At 43.7% G+C, this 17,046-nt stretch overlaps 1 protein-coding gene across 1 annotated transcript in view; it reads left to right on the plus strand.

Moving 5' to 3' along the window:
* The window catches only part of HIP1 (huntingtin interacting protein 1), a 35,072-nt gene that overhangs the window by 15,392 nt on the left and 2,634 nt on the right, over window positions 1-17,046 (plus strand). The window contains exons 4-23 of the mRNA XM_081344481.1: window positions 1,479-1,613; window positions 2,167-2,261; window positions 5,714-5,786; window positions 6,807-6,990; window positions 8,015-8,103; window positions 8,962-9,078; window positions 9,235-9,336; window positions 10,349-10,543; window positions 10,855-11,002; window positions 11,280-11,366; window positions 11,656-11,763; window positions 12,473-12,609; window positions 12,820-12,930; window positions 13,464-13,522; window positions 14,127-14,220; window positions 14,664-14,764; window positions 14,915-15,020; window positions 15,829-15,952; window positions 16,207-16,268; window positions 16,392-16,503. Of these exons, the coding sequence (XP_081200607.1) occupies window positions 1,479-1,613; window positions 2,167-2,261; window positions 5,714-5,786; window positions 6,807-6,990; window positions 8,015-8,103; window positions 8,962-9,078; window positions 9,235-9,336; window positions 10,349-10,543; window positions 10,855-11,002; window positions 11,280-11,366; window positions 11,656-11,763; window positions 12,473-12,609; window positions 12,820-12,930; window positions 13,464-13,522; window positions 14,127-14,220; window positions 14,664-14,764; window positions 14,915-15,020; window positions 15,829-15,952; window positions 16,207-16,268; window positions 16,392-16,503 (2,239 nt within the window). The remainder of the gene's footprint in view (window positions 1-1,478; window positions 1,614-2,166; window positions 2,262-5,713; window positions 5,787-6,806; window positions 6,991-8,014; window positions 8,104-8,961; window positions 9,079-9,234; window positions 9,337-10,348; window positions 10,544-10,854; window positions 11,003-11,279; window positions 11,367-11,655; window positions 11,764-12,472; window positions 12,610-12,819; window positions 12,931-13,463; window positions 13,523-14,126; window positions 14,221-14,663; window positions 14,765-14,914; window positions 15,021-15,828; window positions 15,953-16,206; window positions 16,269-16,391; window positions 16,504-17,046) is intronic.

The following is a 17,046-nucleotide window of genomic DNA, read 5'->3' on the forward strand; positions in this document are numbered from 1 at the left end:
ATAGAATAGAATAGAATAGAATAGAATAGAATAGAATAGAATAGAATAGAATAGAATAGAATAGAATAGAATAGAATAGATCTGGAAGGGACCTTGGAGGTCTTCTAGTCCAGCCCCTGCTCAAGCCAGAGAACCTATACCATTTCAGACAAGTGACTGTCTAGTCTCTTCTTAAAAACCTCCAGTGATGGAGCGTCCACGATTTCTGGAGGCAAGCTGTTCCACTGGTTAATTCTCCTCACCGTTTCTCCTTAATTCCAGGTTGCTTCTCCTTTGGTCAGTTTCCAACCATTATTTCTGAAATGCAAGCGAGGTTGCACTGTAGATATAGTTTGCAATCCACAGATGTATTAAAAAATGACAGATGAATAAAAGATGAAAAGTAAAATCTCAGCTGAAAAGAAAAAATAGCATCTCAGCCGAGAGAAAAAAAAGGAAATATTAGCTTATAGTTAGTGTAAAAGATTATAGAAAAATAGTAATTTGTAATAATACTGAAGAGGGTCTTTTTTCTAAAAATGTTGTAGTCTTTATATTTTGTAATCCACAGAAGAAAGTAGAGTGATAATTTCAGATAAATAGAATCTGCAGTATCTTATTGCAGTTTAGGGCAGCGTTTTACAATCCTCGTAAATAAGTTTATAATCTCATAAATTTGCAGTCTTGCTTTGTTATTAGTGTAAATAGCCTTCTTTTGTAATAGCCAGAGGGTTAGTTTATAATTTAAGCAGAGCCTTGTAGTGTAAACAAAGTCTTGAATAAATGATCATTCCATTTTTTTCAGGATCATTCAATATGTATAAAAATTCATATTCAATCCATATAAAATACAGTTCAGAAATTATAATCCTTATAGATCCTTATAAATATGCAGCACTTGTGGCTGGAATAAAACACCTTTGCAAACAGAATTGCACCTAATTCATTTGCAATTATATCTCTGAAAGTATGCAGAGTTGATGGTAAAAAGAACTATGCAGTTAACATTGAAAAATTAAAAAGAATACAGTTTATGTAGAGAAAATAAGGAATAATAAATGCTGAGTTGCTGTGATTTGTCTCCTCTTTCTCTCTTCAGCATAACAAAGGGGAGGGCTCCTCTCTTCCCAACAGTGCCAACAGCCACACTACTCAGCTGAACTCACCAGAGTAAAATTTTGCATCCAAGTAAAACTTTGTTTACCACAAAATCTTCTCTCCGAGTCCAGTCTTTTCTTTATTCACTCATTCTCCTGTAGGTGCAATTCTGTGCTTGTTTGAGGGTTGTTGTTGTTGTTTTTTTTGAGGCTTTTGAAAAGATTATTTTTGGTTATCAGTGGGGATAGAGGTTGTTACACCTCTGCTCCCCACTTGACGTAGTTTTGGAATGCCAAAATGAGCAATGTGCAATAACCTTGGGCACTACAGTATTGACCTAGTATATGCAATAAGCCTCTTCAGTGCAACAGTTCTGTATCATTCTTCGTTCCATGCACTAGAATCCCCCCAACTTTCTGCGGGCTTCAGCACTCTCTGAACACATCAGCCCTGTCGTGGTCATCCCATTGGAAGCCTCATCCCCAGACAGTGAACCCATCATGGATCTTGTTGAGATGGAAACCTCCTCACAGCAGGTGAGTGGAAGGAAGTTCCTTTGAAGAATGGAGAATCTAGACCCATCCCAAGAAAAAGGTATTTGTTCTGGTTATAATGATGTGAAATAGTATTTCAGTTTAGCAAACTTTGTCACTATTTAGCCTTTGCCTGTCTTGTTGACAGAGATTTTCAAGAGTTGGAAAATCAGTGCTAAGATATATTTTTTCTAGGATTTTCTGCTTCTGGAGAGCTATTTTCTATGAAATAGAAAGATCTGATTACTCTGAAAAAGATGGGGGGAAGCAGAGTGGAGAAATCAAGTGGATTTGAATTGTTTTTCTGGTGACAAAATAATGGGGAAATTATTTTCTGTGTAGCTGATTTAGAAATAATGCCTGCTGTTCACTATCTATAAATTCAGCTCCTACATATGCTTCAGTATCAATAATTCTTCCCATCGTCTCTTTCTGATTAGTCCTCTATTGAAAATTCCCTGAGATTTAAGTCAAATCCCTCTTTCCTTGAGTTGGGATGGTGTGCAAGGCAAGTTTATCTTTTCATGAAGCTAACTGCTTCCATCTTCACTTCCAGAATCCCTTTGACAATAAATTTGATGACATCTTTGGAAGTTCTTTCAGCAATGATCCCTTTAACTTCAGCCAGAATGGGATGACCAAGGATGACAAGTGAGTGAGTGATTATTGGACAGTCATTTGTCTTGAAATGATATAGGGTTTCCTGCCTGAGCAGGGGGTTGGACAAGAAGACCTCCAGGGTCCCTTACAACTCTGTTATTCTGTTAAAATGCATATATAGTATATATTGTATTGATTATGTGCCATCATATTGATGGTAAGTCTTAGCAACATTATTAGTATTAGTATTAGTATTGAAGGAAACTTTACTTCCATTATTGCTGAAGAGATTTTTTTTCATATACAGTGTACCATGAAAATGAAAAAAAATAACTTACCAGGAAGCATCTTCATAATCTGTGCTTTATGTATGGGACAGTGACAAATGCAGATCCTCCTTTTGGGATGGGAGTAGAGTAACCTCTAAATATAATTACGCAAATAAGTACCTTGTTCCTCTCTGCAGCATGTGAAAGTGGAATATACAGTAATTAATTTAATTTAATTTAATTTATATACCGCGCTTTCCCGTAGGATTCAGGGCGGTTTACAGGGCATAAAAACGTCAATACAAAAATTAAGAACAATTAAAAAGATTAAACTAAATCCCTGAAAAAATATAAAACATATAAAACCCCAGTTAAAACCCCAATTAAAACTCAGCCTGGGCCGGAAAGCTCGAAGAGCCAGGTCTTCAGGTCCCAGCGAAATGATCGAAGGTCAGGGGCAATCCTAAGCTCCACGGGCAGCTGGTTCCAAAGGGCAGGCGCACCCACTGAGAAGGCCCTCCCCCTGGGTGTTATCCGCCGGCAATCTTCTTTTACCGGCGGCACCCTGAGAAGGCCCTCCCTGTGGGAGCGCACAGGACGAAGGGAACTTGATGCCGGCAGCAGGTGTTCCCTCAGATATCCTGGACCCAAGCCATTTAGGGCTTTATAGGTGATCACCAGCACCTTGAATCTCACTCGGAGGGCAACCGGAAGCCAATGCAGCTCATGGAGCAGAGGTGTTACATGGGAGTAACGGGAAACCCCCATCACAACTCGCGCAGCTGCATTTTGCACCAGCTGAAGCCTCCGAGTGGTCTTCAAGGGCAGCCCCATGTAGAGAGCGTTGCAGTAGTCTAAACGGGAGGTCACAAGCGCATGAGTGACTGTGCGTAGGGCATCTCGGTCCAGGTAGGGTTGCAACTGGCGCACCAGGCGAACTTGGGCAAAAGCCCCCCTGGTCACGGCTCCTATATGGTCTTCAAAACTGAGCCGCGAATCCAGGAGGACACCCAGGTTGCGAGCCCTATCAACGGGGGGTAACACCTCACCCCCCATCGTTAATGATGGAATAGCTTGGTTAACCCGAGATGCCGGTATGCACAGCCACTCAGTCTTGGCAGGATTGAGACGAAGCCTGTTTCTCCCCATCCAAACCTGAACCGCCTCCAGGCAGCGGGACATCACGGTGAGGGCATCACTGGGTTGGTTCGGGGTGGAGAAAAAAAGTTGGGTATCATCAGCATACTGATGATACCCCACCCCAAAACCACAAATGATCTCGCCCAGCGGCTTCATATAGATGTTGAACAGGAGGGGAGAGAGAACCGACCCCTGAGGGACTCCACAAACGAGAGGCCTCGGGGCGGATCTCTGCCCTCCCGTCAACACCGACTGCGAGCGGCCCAGGAGATAGGAGAACCACCGTAAAACGGTGCCTCCCACTCCCAACCCCCTGAGACGCCACAGTAGGATATCATGGTCGATGGTATCGAAAGCCGCTGAGAGATCTAATAGGACTAGGACAGAGGAATAACCCCTGTCCCGAGCCCGCCAGAGATCATTCACCAGCGCGACCAATGCCGTCTCCGTGCTGTGCCCGGGCCTGAAACCCAATTGGTACGGGTCCAGATAATCAGTTTCCTCCAGGAACAGGGGAAGCTGATGCGCCACCACACTCTCAACAACCTTCGCCAGAAAACGAAGGTTGGAGACGGGACGATAGTTGTTTAAAACAGCCGGGTCCAGGGCAGGCTTCTTGAGGAGGGGTCTTACCACCGCATCCTTCAAGGCGGAGGGGAAGATACCCTCCTTCAAGGAAGCAGTTATTACTGCCTGGAACCAGCCTCGTGTCTCCTCCCGGGCCTCAAAAACCAGCCAGGAGGGGCACGGGTCCAATAAACAGGTGGTGGAGCTCAGCCTCCCCATAATCCTGTCCACATCATCAGGGGAAACAGGATCGAACTCAGTCCAGATAACATGCTCAAGACCGTCCGATTCCTCCACGTCAGACTCCGTATCTGAGCGATTTTGTCCGTCAGATGATGATAAACTCCTCGGCCCGACCCTGCAAGGGATCCTCCCTCACCTCCTGGTTAAGAAGGGAGCGAGTCACTCTAAACAGGGCGGCCGGGCGATTATCTGCAGACGCGATGAGGGCAGCGAAATAATTAGCCTTCGCTGTCCTCATCGCCGCAAGATAAGACCTTATGAAGGTTCTTAACTGCAATCGGTCAGATTCGGATCGGCTGGACCTCCAACCGCTCTCCAGACACCGTCTCCGACGCTTCATCTCCCGGAGCTCCACAGAAAACCATGGAGCCCAACGGGATCTGCGCCGGGTCAGGGGTCGCAAGGGTACAACACGGTCGAGTGCCTCGGTGGCCGCCCTTTCCCAGGCATCCACCAAGGCATCGGCCAGGCTGTGAATGAGGGCGATGGGTATAGACCCAAGCGCCATCTGGAACCGTTCTGGGTCCATTAGGCGCCTGGGGCGGAACCACCTGGTCGGTTCCGCAGCCCAGCGACGGGGGGTGGCATAGCGGAAGACCAGCCACAGGAGATAATGATCGGAACATGACAGGGGGAAAATGGCTGGCAAACCCTCTCCCAGATCATCCAACCACTGCCCAGATAAAAACACCAGGTCGAGAGTGTGACCCCCCACGAGTCGGGCCCTGAATTACCTGGGTCAGGTCCATGGCTGTCATGGAAGCCATGAACTCCCAAGCTAACTCTGACAACCCTCCCAGGGAAGGCAGGTTGAAGTCACCCAGCACTATAAGCCTGGGGAACTCCACCGCCAACCCTGAGAGGGTGTCGAGCAGCCCAGGCAGGGCTGTTGCCACACAGCTGGGTGCCAGGTATGTGAGCAACAATACAAGCCAGTAACATAGAAATTTGTTTCATTTTTGGGTTTATATTTTCTTGCTTCAGAATGTGGATATTTTTTCTTCTGCATAATATTTCTGGCACTGGCCATGCCCTAAATCCCCCACATAAATGGCATATAGCAGAAATAATAGCATGACAGCCAAGTATCTATAAACTTCATTGCTTGTGACAGAGGACTTAATGTGTTTACTTTGAAGCACCAAGAACCTTTTCTTAAAATATATTAATTCAGCTCCTTTCTTCATCTGTATATGGTCATGAGGTCTGACTTTGCTTTCCTCCCATCCAATTTAAAAAAAAAATTAATATCCAAATTGCACAAGTGTTTCTCCCTCCTTCCAGGGACAGGTTAATTGAACATCTGCACAGAGAAATCGATACACTTAAGGATGAGCTCAAGAACTTCAAAGCTGAGGTAAATTTAAAGCCTATTACTACAGGGATGTTTTTTCTAAGCCCAAATATAGAAACTCACATTTGCTTTGGTATTTCCATTTCACCTTCTCTGCTCTGAATTACATGAGACCAGGATGAATTGATCCACAGGTATGCTGGTTAAAAATATGGGGGTTTTGCATCTGTTATCAGTAAATATCTCATAAAGCAGCATTGATAGCCTGCATGTAGGCTGCTAGGAAGTTGAGACTTCCTTCACAGACCATTTTTCAAAAGCAGTAACCAGAAATATTGATGGAATTTACCTTTTTCTGTTTGTCTATATGTTGTCTGCCTCTCTCCAACAAAGTTTTGGAGTGGCACTTTTTTTAAACCTAACGGTGGCAGAGTTCCAAAGTCGAGGATCAAGCTTCAGGTTGACATGCAGTCTTGATTTATGTGTTGCAGTGTGTGCTTAGCTGTACATAACCAGAACAGTATACCGTATTTTTCCGTCCATAAGATGCACCCTTGTATAAGATCCGCCCCCCCAATTACTGGTACTTCTCGGTACCATCACACAAGGGAGGCGACTTCCTTCAATCAGATGGTGCTCTGCGGGCTTAGTCCCGCCTACCCCCTCGGCCGTCAATCACTGTACCGAGGTGACTTCCCGGGGTCTCTTGCAGCTTCAGCCCGAGCTGCGCCGGTGAAAAACGGGTCATAGAAGGCAGCTTCAGTGGGAACGGTGGCATCCTTGGGGCAGTGTGATCCTCCAGCACCAGGCAGCATCTCGGGCCAGCAATATCCTCCTGCACCAGGCGGCATGGCAGCGGCATGTAAAGAACCCATACAGGCATGCCCTGGGCTGCGGAGGTTACCATTATTTTTTCGTGTATAAGATGCTGCACTTGTATAAGACGCACCTGATTTTTGAACAGGGTGTTTGTAGGAAAAACTAGCATCTTATACACGGAAAAGTAGGGTAATTGCTTTAATACCATGAGGGTTTCCCAGTGATCTTTCTGTTTCACCCTCTCTTTAAATACGGTACCTGCAGAGTCACCGCCTGGTAATGCAGCTGAAGGGTCGTATCAGTGAGCTGGAAGCTGAGCTGGAAGAGCAGAAGCACCTAAAGCAGCAGGCACTGGATGAGAGTGACTTCTTGCGCACGGAACTGGATGAATGGAAAAAGAGGCACGAGGATACAGAAAAAGCCCAGCGAAGCCTGACAGAGATTGAGAGTAAGCAGTGAAAACAATGCAACAGCTGGACTTTTTTCATCAGAGATAGACTGCAGTTTAGACATCATTCACAAACTGTAGATATGTGGCCCATTCACCTGAACAGTCATTAGACTAGAAACAATTAAAATTAATTTCCTATAGAAGCCTCATAGACCATGGTAACAAACTGATAAATAAGGTAAAGGTAAAGGTTTCCCCGCACATGCGTGCTAGTCGTTTCCGACTCTAGGGGCCGGTGCTCATCTCCATTTCAAAGCCGAAGAGCCAGCGCTTGTCCAAGGACGTCTCCATGGTCATGTGGCCGGCATGACTAGACGCCAAAGGTGCACGGAATGCTGTTACCTTCCCACTGTAGTGGTCCCTATTTTTCTACTTGCATTTTTACATGCTTTTGAACTGCTAGGTTGGCAGAAGCTGGGACGAGTAACAGGCGCTCACTCTGTTACGCGGCACTCGGGATTTGACCCACCAAACTGCCGACCTTCTGATCGACAAGCTCAGCATCCTGAGCCACTGATAAATATTTTGGCTCTAATTTTTAGGGAACATTTCAGAATGTAGTAGAGTAGGCAGCTAATAATCCTGTCAGCCTCCTTAAAATACTATAATAAACCGATTCACTCTGGCTATCTGGCCTGAGTTTATAGAAGCAGGAGTTGTATTTGGATTAAAATGCCGTAATAACCGTGCCAGAGAAGAGTTTAATGAGTCCCCAGTGAGTCTTCTTTGGGCTCTCCAGATGTGCCACTCAAACTGTTCTAAAGCAGGGCTTCGAATTTATAATTGACTTTCCAGCTTAGAATTGGAGCATGTGAGAGAGAAGGATCGTTCAGATACCTCGTGCGTATTCCTTTGGCAGAGGGGCTGCCTTGTGAGGAGGGAAAAGGGCCCAGTCCTCCCTTGTTCTGTGCTGAAGTGAGAGCTGCACTGGAGGGAGGCGGCTGGCTCAGCTTATTTTATGGAGTGATTATCCCTCTCTTGCTCTCAGTCACAGGCCAGGTCCTGTCTGTTTCTGTTACAGGGAAAGCACAAACCACAGAGCAGCGCTATGTAAAGCTAAAGGAAAAGTACAGTGAGCTGGTGCAGAATCATGCGGACCTCCTGCGCAAGGTAATGCTGCATCACTTCCCTCCGTTGTTCAATGCTAAGAGTTGAAATAGGATTATTCACTGATTGCAAAGCAAAAAGCCTGTGAAATGAGTTAAGGTTAAACCCTTATTAACCGTTGACATACTGTCACAAGAGATTTGACAGTCTGGGTCGGCTATACGCCTCTTTGCCATCCTCTGTAGTTATATATTTTTCGTTCACTTAGACAACCAATTATAGTTTTAATTAAATCTGTCAAAGAAAGTCTAAAAAAATAACAGTCAGGCAAAGATGGAAAGAGGGAGGAATATATTTTTGAACTAGGCTAAGTAAAATTTGAAAGAGATCTACAAAATCTTCCAAGTATTAATCAGAAACTAAAACGACTGAAGAAAAAGTTCTGTTGAATATGAGGCTTCTCCAGGAACCTTCAGCATAGCACATGGGCTCCAAACAGAAAAGTTGCTAGAATTCCCCCCAAAAAAACCTTTTACAAGGTGAAGAGGCAAGGGAAATTTTATTTGTTTATTTGTCTTCTGTTTTTATTAGTTTTACAAATATTAGTTTTATGAACATACATAACATTCCTTCCTCTTCCTATTTTCTTCATAACAACAACCCTGTAAGATGGCTTGGATTGGGAGAGAATGATGGGACCAAAGTTATCCAGCTGGCTTTGATGCCTAAGGCAGGCCTATAGCCAATGCACTCCCAGTTTTTAACCTGATGACTTAACTACTAGACCAAACTGGACACTCCCTTTGGACTGTCCCACAAGGTAGGAGGACTCCACTTATTAGGACAATGATGACCAGTGGCTAAAACCTCCCTTTCTTTCTTTCTTTCTTTCTTTCCTTGCCTTCCTGTGCTGCCCTTTAGAATGCTGAAGTCACCAAGCAGGTGACTATGGCAAGACAGATCCAAAGTGACACAGAGCGAGACAAGAAAGAGCTTGAGGACTCCTTTCAGCGGTTGAGTGAGCAAGCCCAGCGAAAGGTAAAGAGATGTCAAGAGAAGTAGAAGGATCATCATTTTTATTGGAAGAGAAATGGAATTCAGGATGATAATGGTAGGAATATAGAAAATGGTAGAGGGAGCTGTTTGGGAAGAACACACAATCATTTTTTCATGCTCCTATTATTTTCTCTGTAGACACAGGAACAGGCAGAGATCTTGGAAACACTGAAGAGAGAGCTAATTGCCAACAAACAGGAGCTTCAGTGTCTCCAGAGCACTGTTGATTCCACTGCACAGGTGGGTCTTTCCTTACCATTCTGTGATAAGTATAACCGTAAAAGAGCAGGACTCCAGCAAACATTCAAAAAGTAGAAATGAGCAGAAACAAAAACCAGAAGCATGTGGAATGAAATAGAAAATTAGATCAGGGCTTTTCAACCTTTTCACCGACTGTACCACTTTTAGAATATGGCAATATTCAAGTACCAGCTAGCAAGGTATCAAAAACTTGATGACCAAGCCCCCCCCCAGAAAAAAGTGATAAAGTACAGGTAGACCTCACCCCCCCTTTAATATCCTTCTTCTCTCATCCCCTTTAATACCATCTCTTCTCTCCCCCTTTTATATCATCTCCTCTCTCACCCTTTTATATCCTCTTCTCAGCCCCTTTAATATCCTCTTTTCTCTCACCCCCTTTAATATCATTTCTTCTCTCCCCCTCAGCAGAACCCAGGCAATGCCTTGCACAGCTCCAGCTGAAGACTGTGTGAGGCTGCTTGCCACTCCCAGTCAGCTGGAGCTGCGCGCGATGATCCTGCTGATCCTGGGCTCTCCGCAGGATCCAGGCAGGCAATGCCTCACGCAGCTCCAGCTGAATCTCTGCCTGAAGACTGCGTGAGGCTGCCTGCCACCCCCAAGGCCGCCGCTAATCAGCTGGAGCTGTGCGCTTTGATCCTGGGCTCTCAGTAGGGCCCAGGCAACGTGCAGTTCCAGCTGACTTTCCCACAAGCCTGTGAAGCGCTGCTGCCACTTCACCTCATCCACTTTTACACCTTTTTTTTTACAGTGCTGTTCAACCCGTCATACGGGTACCACCTGCATACCACTAGTGGTATGCATACCGCCGGTTGAAAAGCCCTGAATTAGATGACTCAGAGAGAGAGGACCAAACACAAATAGCCAATGGCATCCCTGGGGTTCTGGCTGCCATTTTGTATGCACATAAACATTTTGTATTCTTTGGAAATGGTATGCTCAAAGGGAAAAGAAGATTCCACTTCTCCTCCACTCTCCTCCCTTGCCTATCTAGTTTGAAGCAGAGCACACCACTCAGCTGGCTGCCCTGAAGCAAGAGAAAGATGTTCTCACTGAGACCGTGGCTCAGAGTGATCAGCAGATGGCAGCTTTGGAAGCTGAAGTAGAGCAGTTAAAGGCTACCCTTGAAAAAGAAAAAGAATACAGCAGTAAGACAATCCAGGAGCTGCAGAACCGCTTGGGGGAAACAGTAAGTTGGCTGTGACTACATGGATAGTATGTTACTGAGAGTCCAGAACCAACTTTCCTTCAAACCATGGAAGATCTGAAATGTTCTCAGCCTTCTCAGTTGGGATTTTAACTTCTTTCCAGACCCAGCAGAGAAGATGGGCAAGGACATAGATTTATTTATTCCAAAGTTCTCTTCAACATTCTAATATTATTTTATATCTTCTATGAGCCTCACCAACCACAATCCACTTAATTTGCAAGCCATCCCAACAGAAGATATACCTGGTTCACTGACACTTTGCATCACTGTGTCTCTTCCTTTGCTCTTAGGAAGGCAACACACAGGCTCTTCAGCAGGAGCTCCTGGACAAACAGTTTGTACTCCTTCAGTGTGCTGTGAAAGAGGCTGAACAGATGGTACAGGATGCTCTCAATCAACTCGAAGACCCCACTCATATCAGTAGCACAAGCTCTGCAGGTTAGCAGGCAGGGTTAAAATGACTTCTAAAGCCAGTTGCTGTTTCCTTCCCTACCAAAATGTCTAATTTAAAAATGGATATAGTTGTGTATATATACTGCTCAAAAAAATAAAGCGAACACAAGATAAGACATCCTACTATTAAATATAGTACATTGTGTTGTTTAAGTGTTCCCTTTATTTTATTTTTTGAGCAATATATATATCACATCAAATTGTCCTTCAAGTTGTACTTCTTAGAAGAGCTTATGTAATGCATACTTTTGTTGTTGCATAGATTACCTTTTATCAAGGACTCATGCAGCTTCTGAATGTGTGGAGCGGCTACAGGAAGCATGTAGCCAATACCTTTCTGACCAGTCAGGTGAGACATTCATAAATACAAGAGTGTACATATCAAGCATGCAGATAGAAAGCCCTGACAACATATACTACTAAATCATTCCTGAATTGCTGGACTGTAACATTTTGAAAATGAAAGATGGGAAAAAGCATACATCACTGTGTTTTTTGTGTGGCCTTAAACAAAAACCTTGGTGAGCCTAAGCAGACTTCATGTGTTTCACCCTTGTCCATTTTGGTCCATTTTGGTTCAAAAGGTTCAGGATTTTGTTAACATTCCCTTAATTTGGGTGCTGTCTTTTTGCTTCTAGATGTGAGCAGTTTGTTATCATGTGTGCCTCTTTTTGCTCACCTGATTGGTGATGCCATTCTGCAGGCTAGTGCCACATCGCACAGGGCCCCCATGGAATCCGCTGATTGTGAGTATACATGGTAGAGGGCCTGATTACTTAAGGGACTATCTGTTGCTTCCAGGCCTGTAAAACTGGGTAGAATTGGCATGCTTCAGGTTCTTTCCATTAAGCAGTGTTGCCTGATGAAACCTGGAAAACATGCCTTCTGTGTCACATTACCTGCCCTCTGGAACATCTCTTTTGAGTTACATCTGGCCCCCACCCTGGCTATGTTCAAAAGAATTCTGAAAACATGGCTTCTTTCTTAGGCCTTGAGTGGTGGGTCCTGGGCGTTCTATTGTTTTTGAGTGGTTGTTCTTCCAGATGTTGTGTTTTTAATTGTATATCAGAAATGATTCACTGTATGCTAGCCAGAGTCATCATAGATACATAGATACACACACTTGCTGATTGCATGTTTACAAGAAGCAACGGATGGAAACTAATCAAGGAGAGAAGCAACCTAGGAGAAACTTCCTGACAGTTAGAACAATTAACCATTGGAACAACCTGCCTCCAGAAGCTGTGAATGCTCCAACACTGGAAGTTTTTAAGAAGAGACTGGACAGCCATTTGTCTGAAATGGTATAGGGTTTCCTGCCTGAGCAGGGGGTTGGACTGAATTATGATTATGATATACACACCCATCCATATCTATGTATATCTGGGGGAGAAGAGATGTAAGAATCTTTTAGGTCATGCATGTGAAATTAATCCTTTCTTTGCATGCTTCCAGTGTTGTTAGAGACCAGCAAGCAATGTGGGAATGAAACCTTGCACTACCTGGGAATGCTGAAAGATAAAGCAACTCTGGAAAGTGCTGACTGCACTGCTGTCAGGAATTGTCTCAACCAGATCACTGCAATTGGACAGGTGGGATACCCCATGGCGTAACTAAGGATAAGAAGCAGGATTCTTTGTCTGATCCAGGGGCAGCTATCCAGATCAGTGAGCCTACTGTATTATCCACTGAAGAGAAATCTCTCTTTGGGGAGTTTTGAGCTCCTCTTTTGCTACAGTAGAAGATTCATGTGAAGACAGGAGGAACAAGAGAAAAGGTGTGTATTGTCTTTCAATCTGCAGGAACTGCGGCCCAAAGGCCTGGATGTTGAGGAAGAGAAACTGGGGGATCTGGTTGATGAAGAGATGGCAGCAACGGCAGCAGCCGTTGAGACAGCAGTTGCCAGGATCGAGGTGAGATGCAAAAATGTTAGATTCTCGCTCTGCCCCACCCCCTCATGTGAAATTATTATTTTTTTAAATTTTAATTCCATTTATATCCCGCCCTTCTCCGAAGACTCAGGGCGGCTTTACAAACTTAGCAGTAGCCTTCATTCTATGTATATGCCTGCTTATTAGGGCTTTCACACACACCCCAAGCAGCATTATTACAAAGTCAGCTTAATTGCCCCCAACAATCTGGATCCTCATTTTACCTACCTCGGAAGGATGGAAGGCTGAGTCAACCTTGAGCCTGGTGGGATGCGAACCTGCACTAATTGCAGGCAACTGGTGTTACTTAAGGAGGCATTAGCCCACTGCTCCACCAAGGCTCTTACTTTAGAAAGAGTTTTCAGATTGAGAAATTAGAGTTTATTTGCAGTTCCATGTCCTGAAAGAATGGGTTCTGGGGTTAAGATTTAAGTGGAAATGGTTTCCCATTGCTGTTTGAGATATTGGATGTGTTAATCTGAACTCTGGCCCATCCCTTCCCCTTGTTGAAACAGGAAATGCTGAATAAATCACGAGCAGGGGACAGAGGAGTCAAGTTTGAGGTCAACGAGAGGTTGGTATTAAAGGCTGGCACAAATGTCTTCAGATATTAGGTTCCTCCTGCTGCTTATAAAGAAGTTTGAACCTGAGCGATCTGCCGTGCATTTTTCCCCACGTGGCATCTACAGTATTTGAAAACTGGGCTGAATTGCTTTGTCCATTTAGCATCTCTTATTCCTGTGCTTGTCTAATGGATTGCAGGCCCACATATGCCCTTGCAACCTCCCTCCCATTCGCATTGGGATACCAAGGAAAAGTCAGACAAGCAGCAGCTGTATTTATCTCCTCCAAATTCCTAGCATTTTTGAATCTCTCAAAATGGGAGAGAAGGACTAATGCAGAATTCCAATAGGTTAAAGCAGAGATTATTTTTTTAAAACACTAGCTCATTTCCTACTCACACATACAGTTTTATCAATTGCATTTTTTAGGATACACAATTGTAGAAGGGAAAGACAAGCCTCCTGCTGTCACCCTAGTTGAAGTATTTAATTGTATTACTAGAGATTAAGCTCTGCCAAAAACATGAAAAATGCTTTTGGGAATCCTACAGTAGGATTGCTCCATTTGAACTGAAGTCTGTCTTCTCCTGCTACCATTGGTTTTGTATCTTGCAGAATTTTGGGGTCCTGCACAGACTTAATGCAGGCCATCCAAGTTTTGGTGTTGGCTTCCAAGGACCTCCAACAAGAGATTGTGGAGAGTGGAAGGGTGAGTCTGTACTAGTCTTGTAACACCTGCTCTACTGTCACCACAACTTATTTTTATGAAAAAATATACCAGCAATCATGGTAGTGCCGATTAAAGGTAAAGCAGGCAAACATACTAATCTCACTGAATCACAGAGCTAATGAAGCCTCCTGCTGTTCATTCATTTATTGAATTGTGTAATAAGACTTAAGTATTAATATTTTAATTTATATTAGATTTTTATCCCACTTCTATTTGGTCAACTCAAGGTGGCATACATACCAAATACTTCTGTTTTCCCCACAACATCATCCCTGTGAGATGGGTGAAGTCGAGAGAGGCCCAAAGTACTTGTCTAAGGGAGGACAGTCTCCTGGTTTCTAGCCCAGCTCCTCGGCCACTAAACTGGTTGCCTCTATATATTTTACTTATAACACTTAGATGTGATTCCTTTTCTTCTGTAGGGAGCAGCATCCCCCAAAGAATTCTATGCCAGAAATTCCCGTTGGACAGAGGGCCTGATTTCTGCTTCCAAGGCTGTAGGCTGGGGAGCAACTGTGATGGTGTAAGTTTCTGCAGCATGGCCCCAGCCGATTGTGGCATTGTCAGGTTGCCATTCACCTTAGGGACAAAGGTCTGTGCAGTGTTGCTTTGACTCATGGCTAGAAGAGTGGAAGAAAAGGATTCACTGGTTCATTTGTATTTGTCTCCATAGAGATGCTGCTGACCTTGTAGTTCAAGGGAATGGGAAGTTTGAAGAACTCATGGTTTGTTCGCATGAAATTGCAGCAAGCACAGCTCAGCTTGTTGCTGCTTCAAAGGTAGGCTTTTTCACAGAGAAATTCGGTGCTAGAGGATGTAATTAATGACTATTCAAAGTAATGAATTTTTACTAAGTGAAGGAATTGTTTCTTGAACATTAAAGAAGGACTTTTAGTCTGGGAGCTATTTCATTCCTTTTTACGTATTGTCAGAAACAAATTGCAGAGGTGAATGGATCTGTGCTCCCTCAAAATATAAAAAGTTTGGTTCCAATGCTTTCTTGGCTTATGATCTCATAACTCCATGCCAATCATTGGAAGGATTCCCTGCTGTTACCATTTTTTATGGACTACTCTACTTCCATTAATGGTTATAATGACTGAGACATTCTGGGAGTAAAAATCCACATGTTCTGGATGTTGCCAAAACTGAAGAAGATTGTTGAACAAAAACTATAATAAAGTTTTCTGAAAACACAATTTCGGTATCTTGGAAATAGGGAATTTGAGATAGATGGAGAGAGAGAGAGAGAGAGAGAGAGAGAGAGAGAGAGAGAGAGAAACAGACAGACGGAAAATAAGACAAATTGGGATGGACAGAAGCACTTTTTGGTCATTTTGTTTTAGATAATGGCATTGCCATAGTATCGCCCCATATGCTTATGATTAATTATTGAATGTTGTTTTCAGTACCTCCCTGTCTGTCCTGTTTGTCTGCAGGAGATTTGTCTTTTTTAAAAAATAGATTTCTAAGTTTCTGCGAAGGCGCATATTATGGAATGACTATTTTTTTTATCCCATTTGTATCATATAAATTGTTATTTCCCACCTGGAAAGAGTTATCTGAATCTCCCATTTGATCTCACAGGTAAAAGCAGACAAAGACAGTGTAAATCTCGGCAAGCTTCAGATTGCCTCTCGAGGAGTCAATCAGGCAACAGCCAGAGTAGTGACTTCCACTAAGTCAGGAAAATCACAAATACAGGAGAAAGGTAATTTTTTCTTCAGTGCACAGGTGGATGACAAAATTCCCTTTCCTTTCTTGAGAAGTAATTTTATAAGGGTGAGTGTTAAAAGGCCTTTGGCTCTCTCTGAATATAGTTAACTTTCATATTCATCCAGTGGCCTATGGTCCATTGGCACAATTATTGTTGCCAGCTATGTGGCAAGAACTCTCAGCCAATTGAGGGTAGGGCTGGGGAGCGGCATCTTTTAATGAGAATAATAGTGAGATATTCCCCTACAGATAGCATGGACTTCTCTGACATGACACTAACACAGATCAAACGCCAAGAAATGGACTCTCAGGTAAAGTGGGCAAGTAATAGAGAAGGAAGAATGCTTGGCCAGTTGGAGAAGAGACAAGATGATAGTATAGGAAGGGGTCAGAAAAGGGCCTGGTGCTATGAAAAGTAGTATCTTTCCTGCTAGGTCCGAGTCTTGGAACTGGAGAGCCAACTGCAAAAGGAACGCCAGCACCTGGGTGAGCTCCGTAAGAAGCACTATGAGCTGGGAGGCGTAGCTGAGGGTTGGGATGAGAATGGTAAGTAAGGCCTATTAAATGTCTCTCCAAATAGGTGTTTTTCAAGCTCATGTATTGAATTTTGGGCTCCAGAAACTAGAGTTCATTTATTGCTTCAGCCACAAGTTTTATTGTTCAGTTGCAATGCTTTAGCTGTTCTTGCAATTCTTACCTTCTCTGGTATTTTGGAAATTAAGAGGAGAAGGAACATCATTGCCATCTGCCCCTTAACTCTTTGAACTAGAACACTTTGAGATGACACAGTGATCCAGAAGTAATTCATTCCAATCTGATATATCTGTAAGTCCAAGACTAACAAGGAGTCAGTTAATGGGAATGGGGGCTGCGTCTTTAAACTTTGCCTATAAACGAAATATTTATGTACACTACGGCTGGGGATAACTGTGCTAGGATTTTTTTACCCACATAAACAAAGACAATGATTTCAGGACTACAGTCCTGGATAAGGACTTCCATGGGAAGCTATACAAGTCACACCCTTATAATTGGATCTTTCAGGTTTGTAATCCTTCCATAAATATTTCAGTTGCCTTAGCTCACAAA

This window comes from Vipera berus (assembly GCF_964194415.1).
Source record: "Vipera berus genome assembly, chromosome: 1".
NCBI lineage: Eukaryota > Metazoa > Chordata > Lepidosauria > Squamata > Viperidae > Vipera > Vipera berus.